Source organism: Lissotriton helveticus, chromosome 2_1 (genome assembly GCF_964261635.1).
Source record: "Lissotriton helveticus chromosome 2_1, aLisHel1.1, whole genome shotgun sequence".
Taxonomy (NCBI): domain Eukaryota; kingdom Metazoa; phylum Chordata; class Amphibia; order Caudata; family Salamandridae; genus Lissotriton; species Lissotriton helveticus.
The window spans coordinates 883,214,500-883,229,102 of NC_136059.1; the positions used below are offsets into that span (position 1 = coordinate 883,214,500).

The 14,603-nt window shown below is 41.9% G+C and overlaps 1 protein-coding gene across 1 annotated transcript in view; it reads left to right on the forward strand.

The window, feature by feature from the left end:
- ADAMTS19 (ADAM metallopeptidase with thrombospondin type 1 motif 19) overlaps positions 1–14,603 on the forward strand; it is a 1,315,906-nt gene that overhangs the window by 655,617 nt on the left and 645,686 nt on the right. The window contains exon 9 of the mRNA XM_078675613.1: positions 12,085–12,225. Coding sequence (XP_078531739.1) covers positions 12,085–12,225 — 141 coding nt within the window. The remainder of the gene's footprint in view (positions 1–12,084; positions 12,226–14,603) is intronic.

Consider the following 14,603-nt stretch of genomic DNA (forward strand, 5'->3'; position numbering starts at 1 on the left):
GCATAGCATTTTGCACTACGTTGCGTTACTCTAGATTTATCACGCAACGCAGGGCCAAATAAGGTGACCTTGCATGGCTTGATAAATCTAACTTAGTAGTTGCATCGCCCTTGCACCTCACAGCGTGGCGCTAGGGTGACACAACCATTTGATAAATCTGGCCCCAAGCGATCTGGCCAGAATGTTGAACTGATACCAAGACTCCAACAATGGCTCCTCAGCTCCAAAGTGAGCAGCTTATTGTTGTTATGCCACATACCCCACCTTCCCACCATTGACATGGCGAAGTTGCTGGAGATATACTCAGATCCTAATGGGGCCTCACACTACAGCCAGATGGAGGCACAATAAATACATTGTCTGTAACTCATATTTATTTCGATTGTCAGTATTATGTGGGAGGGCCATTGATTTAAAATGCAACACGTTTTTCCGTGATGAGGAAGACAGATATTAATCTCTGTGTTGTCACTTTTTGATTTACACACAACAATATTTAACATGTAGAAACCAAATGTGGACCCTCATGAGTTTTTAGATGTGTGGATGGCATGATACCCTTAATATTCTCTTGGTAGAGCTTGTAATCTGGTATTAGACCCCTCATTGAGCGGGTCACGTGAGTCCTGTTGCCCCCACCAAGTAAGTCCTGTTGCCCCCAGATGTCTGTATTGGGAAATGTATGTGATATCCCTTAGCAGAGCAAAAGATTAACAGCCACACTACTACTGGCCGAATGTGGAATCACCATATAGGGCCATATGCATCAACACATTTTCCCATAGCCACAGAATGGGCAAAATACTTTGATGCATCTGGCCCTAAAAGGCTTGACCCAGTAGTTCGGCACTTCCTGTGTCAAAAACTAGAGAGGTGAAACATCTGTATCAAATTATTGGATGCCATCATGTCACTTTACATCAATGCATGAGTGGGGGTCAAGTTCTCGGGTGATACACACTTCCCTAAAGGTCCCCCTAATAAATCAGTCATGCAAACTACACCTTTACCAGGCATTAGGAAAACGTGGTTTAAAAGACATACTATGGGCAAGACTGGTGCCACTTACAATCAAGGAACTGAACCCGACCTGTAAATCACTTGAAAATATTACACATTGCAGACTGTGTGATTACAGAAGGGAATAGCTGGCTTATATAATAGTTTGCCGCCCGGTACTGCACATCACCCATCACACACTCTTGAAGCCTATTTTTCTTCGGCACTGTACCCGCTTGGTTAATGAGGCTCAGCACCCTTTATCCTCTCTGGAAATAGTGGCGGAGATGGCCAAACTCAGGAAATGCATATACTAAGCCCCAGTCGCGTGTACAATTGACTTTGCTCCAGCAATATCAGCCTTGGGGCACTGGCTACCCACTGAAACACTTTGATCCCTGCACTTGAGAATGTTTGTGCTTTGTAATATTCTGTATTGCTGCACGGAAAAGTTTTTATTCTTTTTATCACGCTATGAACTAACTGATTTAAAATAAATACATAAATAAATAAATAAATAAATGCATAAATAACCTGTTTACTGCACTGAGAATTTTTATCTTCTTAATATTTTTGCTATAAATTAACTTTTTTAAATATGTTTTTGTATTGACCATGTTCTTATCTTACGCTGTTTGCACACTTGTACTGGTTTTGAGTAATCATACAACAAAGTATTTACATACTTTAAAAAAAGGTACTCGTGTTCAAGAACTGGCTACAGGATGCAGTGCGTTGCAACACTATAGCTGAGAATCACACAACTGTACAACCTGACCCAGTCAGGCCATAACATATAGGTTGGCAACACCATGCATTCCTAGAGACAAGGGAAGGGACGTTCCTTTGAGGTATTGCAATAGCTTGTGAATAATTATCTTTCTGGCTATAGAGGCACCTTTGAGGCTGAGTAAACCTTTCAGAATCATTCCTTTGAGGGGGTGTTCCCTTCCTGAAAGTGTCATGTTTAAAGGGATGAGTACCAAAGATGCGTTTTTACAACAGCGAAATATTCTGTAAAGTAGACCTACATCTTTTAATCATTTGAAGACAATATTGGGGCATATTATCAAGTAAGGGCGTTACATTATCGCCGCTTTTATCGGCAGGAAACTGCCGATAAAGCAGCGATAATGGGCTTGATAATATGCTCTATGAATTCCAATCGAAGTCAATGTTAGATGTCTTCACATCTAGATCATGTTCCGCATAATCCACGGGGTGGGGACAGACTGAGAAGGCTGCGACGCCTTGAATCAAGGTACATCATCGATATGTCCACTAAGTACCCCAAGGGCCTAAATAGCGGGGAAGACATGGCTGTTCACCTAGGCAAATAGTAGCATACTGTAATAACTTTCAAGAGTCTTCATCTATTTTATCAGACAGAGATGACTGTTCACATTAGCTAGTCCTCATTGTATTGCTATTAGCCATGGGATTTACTGCATTAGCGTATAACTGTATATCTTTATCTAGGACTATGCTCTAAAGTTTTGATCTGCCGAAATTATCTTGGTGTTTTGACTAAGTATTATTTCAATTTATCTGATGGAACCGATGTATAATTATGGACAATAAGCTATTGCTTTTCAGAAATTGCATAGGATGTCACACTAAGAATTTAAACTTTAAATCCTTTCTTACTCTTTAGATTAAGTTTCCTTTCCCAGTGGCAGGGGCTCAGCTGTTTATGCTTTTTGTTGGTGACCTTATTCTTTGTACTTGCCTGCTATACGCATATAATTTTGTACTGCAGTCGATTACTGATGAAATGAAATACGTTGAATATTTCTATATAATTCCGAGACTAGCAATGCATGTTAAGATATCTATATATCTTATGTAGGGCACGCATCTATACAAAAGGGACATATGCCGATCCACGGCTTCATAAAATGTATTTGTATATTATACTGTCTATATGCCCATTCTTCTTGTGTAAATACCGATACACGGTAGTATCTAATGGTGTTCCCTAGTATAGGAACCCGTTCCAAGATGGCGCCTATTTTGGTGTTTGTTGGGCTGTTCCCTTTTTGATGTTTACCCCTGCAACAAGACTTTATTTAACCGGAACTATGTACTGCTGGTCAGAAACACTGACGAAGGCTAACGCCGAAACGTTTGTTTGTTGCCTAAAATAAACCGCTGACAACTGCCGCTGCCGGAGTGCTGTCATCCTTTCCTGATGTGTGAGGATTCAGAGCGTTATATATATATATATATTTATATTTAATCTATGTTAAAAGCTGTTCTAGACCTGGCCCTTTTTGCAGGATTGTACCCAGATTTTTGCCTTCTGTTGCTGGACCTGGTTTTGTTGCTATTAGGACTCTGTGCACTTTACCACAGCTAACCAGCGCCAAAGCACTTGTAGTCTTTCCCTAAAACATGATAAAATTGACCTACACCTGATTGGCACATTACATTTACATGTAAGTCCCAAGCATATCTGTATCATAAATCCTACTAATGGGCATTGAGCACTCATTGTGCCACCCACTAAAGTAGCACTTTAAAACGTCTCAGGCTTGCCACTGCAGCCTGTACTGCAGTTGTAAACTGCCATTTCTACCTGGCAAAATAAAACTTTTGCTAGGCTTAAACTTTCCATTTTTATTACATATAAGTAATCCCAAGGTAGGCCCTAAAGGCCCATAGGGCATAATGCATTGTATTTAAAAAGTAGACCATGTGGGTTTAACTCCTTCCACGCGTGGCTAATTCCCCCGCGGTCCGGGTGGGGAGTGGGACCGCCAATTTGGCGCCGTGGTGCTCGTGATGAGCTCAGTTCGTCATGCTGCACAGTGGAGCTGTGCTCATGAGGAGCTGAGCTCGTCACGACTCCGCCCACTCAATGGAACGCCCCGCACAGGAGGGGAATTAGCCCCGTGTGGGCATTCCATGGCTGTTATGACAAGCTCAGCTTGTCATGCGCACAGCTCCACTGTGCCTCATGACAAGCTGAGCTCGTCATGAGCGTCAAATGGGTTACGTTTTACATGTTCTGGGAGTTAAAAATTCCTAAAGTTGTTTGTCACTTCCCCTAATGTGATCTCTCCCACTGGCTAACACTGGATTACCTTATGACAAACGATAAGTGCTGACTTTGAGTGAGGAACAGATAGAGATATGCTGTTAGACTCAAACAAGTTGTAATTTAAAATCCTCCTTGATGGTAAGGTATGATTTTGAGTCACAAGTCTTAAAATGCACTTTTAGAAAGATGGCATTTTTTTGTCCTAACCGTTTGTGCCTTCTGCCTGTATCTTGGTTCACATGATAGTGACATTCTCTGCTGCTGGGGTTTGTATAATCCTCCCAGACAGTGACACAAAGAGGCTAGTTGTGGGCAGAATGAACTATCCCGAAATCTCTGTTCCTAAAGATCAAGAGGCACTATCAACTAGATCTCATGCATGGATGGCCCTAAACAACTGTAAAGCCCTCAAATCTTAGCCCTACCTGGAGGTCAGGATTTTCCAAGCAACTGAAAGAGCACTTCATTAGATATCGCTTAGGCCTTCCTCGCTGGACACTTCCACTCTGTGCCCAGGCTCCAGGAAACAAAAACAACATGATTCAGACTGTGCAAATCTGGAGAGGAAAATATTACTCGTATAACTTGTGTTTGTCCGGGGCTCATGAACGAAAGGAAAGCATTGTTCCAATGTTATTTGAACCTACACACAGGCCGTGGTTGCATGCCTCAAGGAAATGGAAATTATTTTGAACTGTCATTTTACTAGATTTTTAAAGTTTGTGGCAAAAAACGGAAAGACTGTGAACCCCTGTCACCTTAAGCTTGCGGACACCATTTTGAATTTCCTTTTTAAACTGAGCTGCAGAAAATTGTAAAATTGTGAATTTTAGCATTTATACTTTTTAATATCATGTCGACTTGAACTTTTAATTGTACAATGTTTTATTAATTTTATGGTGCCAGCTTAAAAAATACACTAATGAATGCTACAGTTTGCATAATAAATGTATTATTGTTAATATTATTATTATTATTATTATTATTATTATTATTATTATTATTATTATTATTATTATTATCCTGCCAGGAAGGCTGGCTGGAGAGCCCTGTCTCACTTGCACTTTAAAGGGCTTGCTTCTAAGACACACAAAGGAATCTGGCACAAGCCTATTGTTACTCCAGAAAGTGTGGAGCCCTGACAGGGGAAGGGACGAACTTTCTAGAATCAGATGTGTGGGCAGGACACACTGTTCCGCACACACAAAGACTAGTTTAAATATTGGACCCATAGAACAACTATGCAGAACACTCTTGGACTGCTGAAACCACGAGCTGCTTGCAACTGGAAATGCATTGCCTAGAATCCACACTGCCCAAAGCCATCCCAGAATGTCTAGGAGAGGCTAGGCGGCCTTCAAAGGACTGTGAGAGACCCGCAGCAAGAGAAACGCTGAAACAACCACCTGCCTGTAACTGGTACTTCGTTGCCTAGGATCCACGTTGCCCAACGCCGCCCAGGAGGGGTTAGGCAGCCTTCAAAGGGCCAGGAGAGACCTGTGATGTGGGAAATGCTGAAAGCACCAGCTGCCTGCAACTGGGGCTTCATTGCCCAGAATTCACGCTGCTTCAGGAGGTCTATTAGGGGCTAGGTGGTGTTCAAAGAGCTGCAAGAGATCCGCGGCATGAGGCGTGCCTGGGCCCAATCCCAGGCCAAGACAGGGCCAAAAGCAGTGCCCAGCTGTGCCTGTCAGTGACAGGAAGAGGAAGGGCAGTGCCAGACCCCTTGACCTCACAGTGGGAGAATCTGCCCTTGCTGCAAGCAATGAGTACACAATGAGCTGTAGGCAAAAGGAAGGCTGCTTATTCCTTCCCTAGTAATGGCAAGGAGTCGAAAGTGGCAAAATCATGCTGTAGTCTAAAGGATATAGAAAATGTAATTGAAGAAGTGGAAGATATACTTACCAAAGGGTTAAACCAACCTGATGCCTCACGTTCAAATCAAAGATTACCCATTTATTCAAGGGGGTAAAGTGTACGTCAAGTCATTCCATGCCTTCAACACATTCTAACATACCCCCTGATCCAAAGGGCCCAAAAACTGGCCCCGAATTTACACATCATTATTCCGCTCCAATTGCTCAGTCTCCTTTGGCCCCAAGCCAGTCTAACGTCATTCCAACTGCCAACCCACAATTAGGACTGTGAGTGGTTGCGAAGGCACATGGAGAGCACAACGTCTACCCACATCTAGAGAAGACTATGGCTATAAAGATGTGGGGAGAGCATCAGCTGAAATATCTAGGCTACAATCTAACTTGGGAGTTTACTTTCTAGCTCTGAGCAATTTACATCCGACCCCCCCCCCCCCTTTAAACATTGATAGATACATGCATCCTTATGGTCGGTCCATAACTATTCCATTGCCAATGGACTATTAGCGTTGGATGCCCAAACATTTCCACCCTCTGACTCCAACTTAGAAATGAAATGCTCGTTAAGCATGTGTCTGATTATTCCCCGTAAATGTATGGACTTCTACACACCAAATGGATTTTCTCCATAGCGGCACAACACCCCCACAGAGGTCCAACCAGTACTAGCGATGCAGTTCTTCCATCCCCCCTAACAACCAGGAGCCATGTAAAATCTCAGTTAAGCAAAGTTGACTGACTGTATCAAGTCAAGCTTACAAATGCTTCCGAGGGCACTTCCATCACTGACTCTATGAGTGTAGAACATGGAACTGAATGCTCTTCCATTATTATTATTAACTCATTTGATTGTTCCCCATAGCACTGTATATTCCATAACAGCCCCATTGTTCATGTCACATACATGCAAGGCCAGTCTCCTCCAAGTAACCCCCCAATTGAGCCAGCAATGGAGCAATGTTTGGGTATGGATAAGACGATACCTCCATTTCTTTAACTCTTTTGGAATATTGCAGGTTTGCCTGGAAAAATCACTGATCCTGGTTGGGAAACCTTTATCAGTCAGTATGATGTGATAGTTCTGGGCCCTGGAGAAACACCATAGATTGGGTTACTCCAACTTCAGTAATGGAGCAGTACCCTCCAGAGCATGCCATCCATCTGGTAGTCTATTAGTCTGGGGTCAAAACTATGTTGACAGTAATGATATAGTGGACCTGTCTATAGGAGGCTGCAATGGCAGTAAGCTAGATTTCCACAATGTATATAATCATACAGTCCAGAAGAACAAAAATTCTCCTACACTTAAAACACTCACTCTTCTCCTCTTTGACAGAATAGATATATCTCCCCAATTAATTGCCAGTGATTTCAAAACAACATACTAACCCTTAGATGGCCTTGCTTGGCCATAGACTTAGAGGATGAGGTCAGAGGGATGCCGCAGCTGGAGAGTGATCCTCTGATCTCCTGGACAACCTCTGCCCTGCAGCTACTGCCAATCTCTCTGACCCACGGACTACGAGACTGCAATGGAGGTTCAAATCTGATAGACAGTGTGCCCACACTTTCGCCCGGGGTACCAGCCAGAGCAGAATCAGTTATGTAATTTTAGATATAGATCTTTGGCAATTGAGTTTGAAATCTTGCCCAGACCAGACAGCAATTCCAACGCTTTAAAGTTTTTATTGAAAGGCAATTTGTTGAGGAGCACGTCTAATCCAGGAGCTCATTCCAAAACATGCATTTCATAGGGGAGCGATATCAAATCTACTAAATGGTCCAAGCTAAGCCTCGATCCAAAACTCCAAACTCAAATATATAACACCTTAATTTTAGCACCTCTGATTGAGCGCCCTATAGTCACAGAATCTTTACTTGACGCTCATGATGATCTTTTTAGGACTTTGCATATTTTATGCACAAAGAGTTTTAACAGAGCAAGGAGCAAGTACAACAGCTTCCTTCCTGGTACTCTATTGTACTGGGAAGCTTCCACACCCTCTGCCTCCTACGTAAGACCTTCATATGAATCCCCCTCGAACTCACGCTCTGGTCACCATCAGACTCGACTACGGCAACGCACTCTACCCTGGAATAAACAAAAACCTCACACGCAAGCTAGAGAACGTCTAGAACGTCGCCGCAAGACTGGCCCTCAACCTGCCAAGACAATGCCACGTCTCCGAGCACCTGCGCAAACTCCACTGGCTCCCCATCGAAGCTAGAGTCACCTTCAAGATGCTCACCCACGCTCACAAGGCCCTTCACGACACCGGACCAGCATACCTGAACAGCCGACTCAAATTCCACACACCGCAAAGGATCCTATGATCAGCCCAGCTCTCCTACGCCGTTGTCCCCGCACCAGAAAGCCCAGATCAGACAGCCGCTCCTTCTCCTTCCTCACGGCCAGAGCCTGGAAAGCCCTCCCGCTCCACCTCAGACAGACAACATCTCTCCCCATCTTCATAATAAACCTCAAAACCTGGTTCTTCGACAGGCCCCCTCCTTGATGGACTGGAAAATGTGAACCCCCCCTTCCCCCAGCACCTTGAGATCCTTACAGGTGAGTAGTAGCACTTAACAAACGCGTGATTGATTGATTGATTGACTAATGTATGCCGAAATGCTGTACTGAATGATGCTGTTAAGCAGGGCTCTCGAGAGGCTATCTGTTAGGCATGATTCTAAGACCTTCTGGCACATTTTTGCTTACGGTAGCATTAAGTTTCATACCTCACGGGAACTTACTTGTCAGCTCCATCATTGGGTGGAACACTTCAACAGCATGTACACAAACATATTGAGCATCAGACACCATCTTCTTTGCCTGATGTACACCATCCAGTGCCAACAACTGTTGATGCTTCCATTTTTTATGCTTGATGACACCCTCAGGGCTATCCATCTCCTAAAACCAGGGAGGGGCCCGTATCCAGAGAAAGTTCCTAGTGACCTGTTCTGTTCAGAACCTACCATCTGTGGCCCTTATTTAAACTTTCTTTCAACTGGGATAATGGCAGGAGGGAAAATCACTGATTCTTGGCACAGTGCTGCGGTAATCCCATTGTACAAAAAAGGCGACAAAACAGTCTCTAACAATTACAGACTCATCAGTTTAATAGATAACCTCTACAAGGTGTTTGCTGCCAAGAATTGGCCAAACTACTTGCTTGGATTGATGAGGCCATTATTCTTTCTCTCTTTCAGGCCAGTTTCTGCTCCAGGGTGAGTACAATTGATCAGATCTCTCATTTCAATATGATCGTCGCCAAATATCTTAGCTTTCCAGGAGCCATCTACACATGGCATTTGTGGACCTTGGGGTAGCCTTTGATTTGGTCCCAATAGAGCAATTGTGTTCCACCCTTGCAACAAATGGTATTGATCCTGTACGGTTTAATGCACTTATCAGACTGCACTATAATAATTTTGCACAGGTCAGCTGGGAGATGGGTAGTGAGTTAACAGCCCAAATACCAGTTGAGAGGGGTGCACCAGGGATGAGTCCTAGCTCCCACCTTGTTCTCCCTGTATATAAATGATGCTGTCAACTATCTAAGCACTTGTGTTCACAACTCCCCCAGGCTGGGTGGCTGTTCCATCCCAGCATTACTATTTTCAGATGATACTCTGTTGTTATTCCAAACTCTGTCAGTGCTTCAAAAGCTGCTCAATAAATTAGCGGCATTTTGTGACCATTTTTGTAACCACCACATCACTCAGGGACACCACCACATCACTCAGGGGCACCACCACATCACTCTGGGGCACCACCACATCACTCTAATACACCACCACATCACTCAGCCCAACCACACAGCATCACTCAGCACCACAACAGCATCACTCAGCACCACAACAGCACTGTCCTTGCTTGCTACCAACAGGCATTGCCATAGCCAATAGGACTCGCATTAGGAAAATGTAAGCTATTGGCTTTGTGAATAACAATGATATTAATTTATATATTTTCAAAGCCAACACATATTAAAAAAATTGTCATTTACAATACCAATAGCTCACACTTTCCTAATGCGAGACCTATTGCATTGCAAATGCTTGTTTAGTCTGTAAGCACTATTTTCTTTAATGCGTTTTGACATGCTTTCCTGCAACGCGCTTTCACTTTCCAAGCAGCCCGGGACAATGGCAGCCGCTTCTTTGAAATACAATAGGTCTTGTATTTACAAGAGTTTGAGCTATTGACATAGTTAATGACAATGCCTTTTATTTATGTGTTAATTATCAAAACAGATGAATAAAAGGCACTGTCATTTACAATGCCAATATCTTAAACTCTCGCAAATGTGAGACCTATTACATTGCAGATGCTTGTTTTCTCTTTCATGTTGGTCTGTGAATAGGTGTTCTTTTTTTTTTTGCTAAGGTGATTAATGCATATTTTCTGAGCCCAAACTAAATTTCTGTTATCTGGTAGAGTCTTGCATAATGCAGTAATGTCATATTACGCTTATTATGCAATATTCTTGTACATATGCTATTGTGCCACATTCCATATTATGCATCCCTCATGGTAAAAGCGTAGCATCAGTGCACGGGAACAAGGTGAACAACCAGAAAGCAAACAGCTTGTTTTCCATTGCACCTGTGTATTTTTAACCGACAATGTATCCTCTTATCCGAGGTGGACATGAGGATCCATTTCATATTAAAATAAAATATAGATTTATCAGATCTGCATTTTGCTTTATTATGTGTAATTTTGCTAAATGTTTCTAAAATTTCACATATTTACTTAGTAGCATATTTCGCTCATCCCTATATTTCCTTGGTTCCACGTTTTAACTTCAATAAATAAAGTCTATATTTCCTTTTAGCTTTAATACCGGATTTCCTTTTTTCATTTAATTATCGTTGCAGTAAGAGATTAGCTTTATGCATCATTTTAAATACATACTATTTGAATTAAGACTGACTGTATTTGTGAGGAAAAAGTAAATGTGGTTTAATTTCTACTCAGCAGCTATCCTTTGCAAGTGTGATTCTTAATTTAATAAGTTAAAATAGAATTGGCATTGCCAGCATTTCATTTCTTTTTTTCCTGTCCTTGACTGTTTCTATTAACATCAATTAGTCTGTTGTACCCTGATTCAACACTGGAGCTAAATTGCTTTAAATTAATCACCTTTTCTTATGACTTTTATCCCTGGCATAAATTTGTAGATAGTTTACTTTGATAGTTTTCATGTCTCTATTTGCTCAATTGATTAAAGTATTTGACTGCTCCTAGAGTCTTGCTCAAACCAAACATATTAAAATTGTTTCAGATCTTTAAACTCATTTTACGTTTTGGGTATGAAATGTGTGATCAGAATTCTATGATGGCATCTCAGAAAGATGTTTAAGTACTTGGGAACATATTATCAAGAACGGCGTTAAAAATGATCGCCACTTTAGCGGCAGAAAACTGCGGCGATAATGGGCTTGATAATATGCCCTTGAGAATTTCAATAGAAGTCCATGTTCTCATGTGAACATGCGCTTCTATTGGAATTCTCCAGGGCATATTATCAAGCCCATTATCGCCGCTTTAGCAGCAGTTTTCTGCCGCTAAAGCGGCGATAATTTTATCGCCGTTCTTGATAATATGCCCCTTATTTACTTAAAGTGATTGCAGATAGTATCACAAAGTAGGCAGAAATTGCATCCTTGTTTTACAAGTAATTCCTGGAGGGTTTCTTGTGGTCATTATTGATTTTGGAATAAGCACATTTAATCTGCACAAAGAATATGAATAAAGGCAGGCCAGACTAAAACCCATTTCAGCTTGAAAGTATTATTAACTAGTCACAATTTATGATTATGGAAAGTAGTCGCAGAGGGTAAAATCCTTTTAATTTCTAATACTTATGCACGAATATTCCCTGAATATTACCATTTAAGATGTGTTGGGGCCGATTCTTAAACGCATGTTCATTCCCACTACCTAAAATGTCATTCTTTAGAACAAGGAAAACAATACTTAAAAGACAGAGTCATGCTATACATTGAATCATCTCAAAATATATAGAATCAGCTTCATGCTTCATCTTACTATTGTTATAGTTTCAGACTTTGCTCTTAGATCAACCTGTGTGCTCGTTTGTGACCCGATAACATGCATGATCCATGTTCTAATGTTCTCCTTCTTTATAATTTTAGCATGGGAATCAATCATGACAATGATAACCCATCCTGCGCTGATGGTCTTCACATCATGTCTGGGGAATGGATAAAGGGACAAAACCTTGGAGATGTTTCCTGGTCCCGCTGCAGCAGAGAAGATCTTGAAAGATTTCTTAGGTAAAAAGCTATTAAATCAATGCTTTGCCTGTTAGGGAATGGATGGGACCCATTTTTCAGGAAAGGTTCACAGCCAATCATGACAGAGAACACATACGCAAGAAAGCCTGATAGCGAATGTTTTGTGGATAGCAACGATAAAATTCAATGTTTTTCTTTTTTAAATATACATCCGATGTTCTAGTGGGCAACAATTGGGGATTTTTCATCTAATGCAGTACGTTTTTTCTGTTACAAATGTGAACTGCAGTTCTTCTGGAAAGCTATAAACACAACACGTTTTGCACTTGACACTGATCATGCTTGCTATTACATCATATTGTTTATTTTCATTTACCCAGTCATCTGATTACACTCTTTTCAAGTGTGTGACTGTTGATAAATGAATACATCTGCGAAAACAGTGCCAATTACAATTAGAACAAGCATTGCTAAAGTCAGTAAGTCTGGTTAAAAGCTGAAAGTGCCTCTTTCATGAAGAGTGACTGAGCTGTCTTACTAATCAATGAAGGAGCAATTTCAGGTATAGCCATACATAATGGTATTGCCTATGCTTTGCAATCCTACCATGTTGTGTGGTAAGCACATCTGACTCCTAGAATACTGCTGAGGCTATTGCCTGGGATAAATCAATGTTTATGTTGTTTTTACCTTAAAATTCAATACAGTTATGGGAAAACTTGGTGGAAATCAATGTTCTGATTTGCTGAACTATTTTGATATCCTTTTAAAGACTACGTGTTGTTGCATGTTGTTATAGCTGCAACCGGTCTGGATCCCAATAGATGGCAAAAACTGAACTTAAGTCCATGGGAAAAATAATCAGTGAGAAGATGAAAATGTACAAAGACACCATTGAATACTATACTCTCCTCTTGATTAAACAGAAATTGGACATTGAAGCAGACCAAGACAATGCAGTCTAAGTTAACTGAATACCGAATAGCCTATTTAGTTCACTGCAAAATTTGAGCGGAAATCTACAAATTGAGCTCATAAAGCAAAAACTATTTTGGCATACTGGATGCTGATTAAATGCATAAACTGAGCTAAAAAGACAGCGCCAACTACTGGAGATACCAAAGCACATCTGCTGTCCATTACTGCAAGATTGGTGTAGAGAAAAAGCAAATAGACTAAGCGATACTTTTTGAATGACTATAAAGCCATCAACTAAACTTGTACTGTTCAATCACTTGTAACAAGCTATGAGAAAAGCAATTGTTCCTGCATCAATCAATGAATGAATGAATACATCAATCACTCAGTAGATGTATAGTGTGCTACTTGTCGCCCCTGAGGGTATCCAGGTGCTGGAAGGGTCAAGTGGAGGGGCCAAATAGCCAGGACTACAGGGATTTTCGGAACCCTGGAAGAGATGGGGAGGTCTTTAGATGAAAGGGAAGCTCATTCCATGTTTTCTCTGCTAGGAGGGAGAAGGAGCGACCTCTGCATCCTCTATGTCTGATGCGGGAGTGAGGTGTTAGAGAAAGGGACACGAACTGGAGGTGCCTTGTGGGCTGATGGAAGTCCAGGTAGTGGTTCAAGTAGTCGGGTTTGCAGATGTGTAGGTCCCTTTTTAAGTATGGAGAGGCCCCAGGAGATGGGATCCCCAGGTCTGAAATCAGTGCAAGGGGGGCTGTATGCCCCCTACAACTGTAAAGAGGGCCCCGGGGGATGGGTCAATGGGGCAAAATCTGCTTGGTGATAGGGTGCTGCATGGCCCATCTCCCCCTTTCTATTTAGCAGCTGGGATATGGGGGATGGGGACCTTGGGGGTGAAGGTGGCCTGGGGAGGGGTGGGGGGCGCATGCGCACCCTCCCCCATGTTATTATCATGAAATCCCTCCTGGATCTGGCCCAGCCAAGGGCAAACACTTTTTTAAATGCAGGAGACCATGCTTACTTATTTTTTTATTTATTTTACTTCAGGTCCTCCATGAATTCACCATAAACATAAAGAGGCCACCTTGCCTTACGGGGGTCAGAGTATGCATATAAATATATATATCTTACCTACTGGCGGTCGCCAGTAGCCAGTTATAGTTAGGACCTGATTTCTATTAAAAAGCTATTTTTGGTTTGCCAATAACTCCGGTGTCAGCTCCTCTCTTGAAAATGTAAGGTTGAACTGAGAAAAAGATGGTGTCCCAAAACGCTTTTTTCTCCATGCTAATGTCCATACGAAACTTTAGAAACAGCTTCAGCCAGAATTGCTGAACGGGTCTACACCAAATTAGCAAAAAGGTAGTTCTTGGTTCAGAAAGCTCTTTGTTTGTTAGATGGTGTAAATCTGTTCAGTAATTCCTGAGAAATGTAAAGATTTCTCACATATACAACCGTGGCCGCAGTGGATCAACGACCCCTTCCGATCTTAT